We start from the raw sequence: 3271 nt of genomic DNA on the forward strand, positions 1-3271 counted from the left end.
ATGGCGTACGAGACGTATATCAAGCGCACCCTAACCAGCATTAAGAAGTCCATCGAAGATAAGTTTCGTACCACTACCGGCTAACCCGAGAGAGGTAAGTACTACCCCGCCCCCTACATCCTGACGGTCTATAGTATAGATCCATTCGACGCCGCCTCCCCGCGGATCCATTCTAGAGACCATCTACTAACCGCCCCCGCGTCTTCCCTATAGATGATGACTCCATTAATACTCTACCCGGCGACGTTAACGCTACTACTAGTACGGTACGGTCGCAGTACCTACCTAGCCTTAAGGACATTACGCTTAAGGACGCCGATTTAAGGCGCATTCGCCGGCTTACTCGCCAGCTCGACGACGATGTCCATTTTGATGAATAGGCCACCGCGGACCTTCCCCCCGAGGAAGATGACGCCGGCTTACGCGAGGAATCGGACGACTATACGGTGTATACGTCCCTCTTTACCGGCCTCTTCTATCGGGTCGTCTACGACGAAGCCTATAAGGTTAAGAACCCTAAGACGATGAACGCGATCGCCATCGAGAAACTGTACGCGCTTAAGAAGTGGTTCATTACCGCTACGCCTATAGTAAACCGGGTGTCGGACCTCCTAGAGTACCTGTACCTCCTCTAGAACCCGGCCTAGGAGACGGACCTCCGGGACCTAGACGACTTCATCCTGCCTACCTAGGCCGAAAAAATCTACTCGTCCCTGGTCATTACCGACGTTAAGGATAAATGTCCTGGGTATATAGCGAAGTACTACGACTAGCCCCTATTCGTGCTTAACCCCCGCCTATTCGCCTCGCTCATTAATAACGGTAAGCTAGAGAGTGCTACGACCGCGTATAACGTACTCCGCACTATTTTAGGTCTCATCCAGCTCCGCTAGACTATAGCGTCCTAGATCTAGCTGGAAGGCCACGACTACTACTAACCGGGGATTAACGTACCCATATACTACATTACGGGCGTGGAACTGCGACAGCGCGCGTACGAAGAGGACGAGTATAAGAAAGTCTAGTCGACCTTTTCCCGCTACCTTACTAAAGGGGGTACGGCGGCCGCCAAACCGAGTAAGAAACCGGGCATCGCGCCGTCCGGGCTGCGCGACATGGCCATCTACCGCTACCTCTACCTGACTACCTTCGACGGGCGGATGAACACGCTGATACTTCGTAAGAAGGGCCTGAAGGGTACGGCGTAGGCGCGCGACTGGACCGAGAACACGGACGACTACGGCTTTACCGAGTACTTTCTAGCTACCCGCCCCTCCCCGACTATCCCTAACTACTGCGACCGGCTGGGCGTATACGCCTACCAGGCCGGGGAATCCGCGAAGTTACGGTACCTAGCTAAATACGTATATATGGCGATGTAGGGCGACGAAGCGGGCTACTTTACGGGTAAAGTCGTATTCATGATGAATTAGCTATATACCTAGTGGAGACCGGACAGTTTCTTACATAACCTAGGGGTGAAATACTATATCATCTGGCCTAGTACTACGGCGGCGGCGCGTAGCTCGATCCTAGCTAAGTAGAACGACCCGGAGGACGACGTGCTCTTCCTGTTGCTAAACAGCCGGTCGTCCTCGCTCGGCCTTAACATCTAAGGGGCGTACTATAAGCTCGTGATTTTCGACATACCCGAGAACATCCCTACCGTAACCTAATCCATCGGCCGCGTCTACCGCCTAGGTTAAGAATACGTCTAGTTCATCTAGACCGTATACGTATTAGGTACGTACGACTAGTAGCTGTACTCTAACGCTACGGCCAAGATGATAAGCTAACTCGCCGGGGAGGCGCGCATAGAAACGCAGATCTCGACCCTCGACCGCGAGCGGATGTTTACGGCGTCGAACGATATGGACCCGGCCGAGGCCTACTAGGTGGTGAAAGCGGCGCGGGACGACCTATTTATAGCGCAAGCCGAAGAGTACATTCGCCGCCAGCTGGGTCAGCGCTACAGCCGCCTACACTGGCGGACGATGGATCTCCACGCGCCTCACACCGCCGCGGCGCTGGCCGACACACCCCATCGCCGCCACCACGCGCACGATCGGCTGTTCACGGCTACTACGGCCGGCGAACGTAACCCTATCATCACCCTACCCGGTAAGTCTTATCTGGACGGTCCGTAGGATAGATCCATTCGGCCGCGCCCCCTAACGGATCCATTCCACGGCCTACCCCCCTTATCCGTACGCTCGCTAACCCTCCCGGTTTCTCCAGATCGCCCCCCACCTAGTACGCCCTCTCGTACTCGACCCGGTCTTACTAGTACGGTCGACTACTCTATCGGACTTAATACGCTAGTTAAGCGCGGGGTTACGAGGGACTGGCGGGTAGAGGATATAGAATACGTCCCCCGGCTAAACCGATTCCGCAGCGCGCGTACGGAGGAGTAGATCGACGAAGTATCGACGTAAGTCGAACACCTCAGTAGCGGTATAATCGTCGACCCCGAGTCTGGCCTCCTATACCGACCCGACGACGATACGTAGTAGGACAAGACGACGTAGGACCCCGTAGCGCCTCCAGCGATCGTACCTAGGTAGTAATTTAAGTACGGTAACTTAGGGCTCGAAGACATACGCCGGCGATGCGGCCTCCCCCCGCGCACCGCCCTCGAGGACGACGCCGCCTTAGGTACCGACGACGACTAGACCGACGATGACGATCCTAACGACGTCGAAGATGGCGAAATTCGCGAGGAAGACGGCGAAATTCGCGAGGAAGACGGCGAGAGCGGCGGGCCGACCGACACTACGACCCCGGACGCCCCGATTAAGCTATTCAGTGAAGGTAGTGAGACTACGGTAGTCGACGGTAGTATATATAGCGACAAGGATAGCGCGGCCGAGGACGACACGGACGCGGACGAGGCGAAGAAGATTAGTGACAGCCCCGGCACGCCGTATAGCGAGTTAGTCGATCGCGGACGGCCTCTAGTAGCGCTCCCGGAGGACTTAGATACGGACACGGCGTCAGGCGGCGCGAGGAACGAGGGCTAGGGGGCGCCACCCAGCAGTATAGAGGAGATAGTGCATAAGCAGGTCGACGGGGTAGAGGATCCATTTATTTAATGGGGGTCGGCGTAAGTATAGAGCATACACCTTTCAGCATACCATCTTTAGGATGCACCTTTTAGCATGTAATCTTCGGCGTAAACCATTTAGTATATACCTTTTAGCATGCGACATTCAGTATGTAATCGTCAGTATACGACATTCAATATGTAATCTTCAGCATACTACATACAGTA

General features: G+C 54.9%; 2 protein-coding genes across 2 annotated transcripts; both read left to right on the top strand.

The window, feature by feature from the left end:
• Z517_12459 (uncharacterized protein) lies at positions 1 to 635 on the top strand (the record flags this gene model as incomplete). Its single annotated transcript, XM_013422873.1, has 3 exons — positions 1 to 67; positions 214 to 266; positions 381 to 635. The coding sequence occupies 3 exons, from the start codon at positions 1 to 3 to the stop codon at positions 633 to 635; spliced, it is 375 nt and encodes a 124-aa protein (XP_013278327.1).
• A 1359-nt stretch (positions 636 to 1994) lies between these two features.
• On the top strand, positions 1995 to 3020 carry Z517_12460 (uncharacterized protein; the record flags this gene model as incomplete). The annotated part of the gene is made up of 2 exons (XM_013422874.1): positions 1995 to 2121; positions 2704 to 3020. 2 exons carry the CDS (start codon positions 1995 to 1997, stop codon positions 3018 to 3020), a joined length of 444 nt encoding a protein of 147 aa, XP_013278328.1.
• Positions 3021 to 3271: the final 251 nt, after the last annotated feature.

The sequence above is a fragment of the Fonsecaea pedrosoi genome, assembly GCF_000835455.1.
Source record: "Fonsecaea pedrosoi CBS 271.37 unplaced genomic scaffold supercont1.9, whole genome shotgun sequence".
NCBI lineage: Eukaryota > Fungi > Ascomycota > Eurotiomycetes > Chaetothyriales > Herpotrichiellaceae > Fonsecaea > Fonsecaea pedrosoi.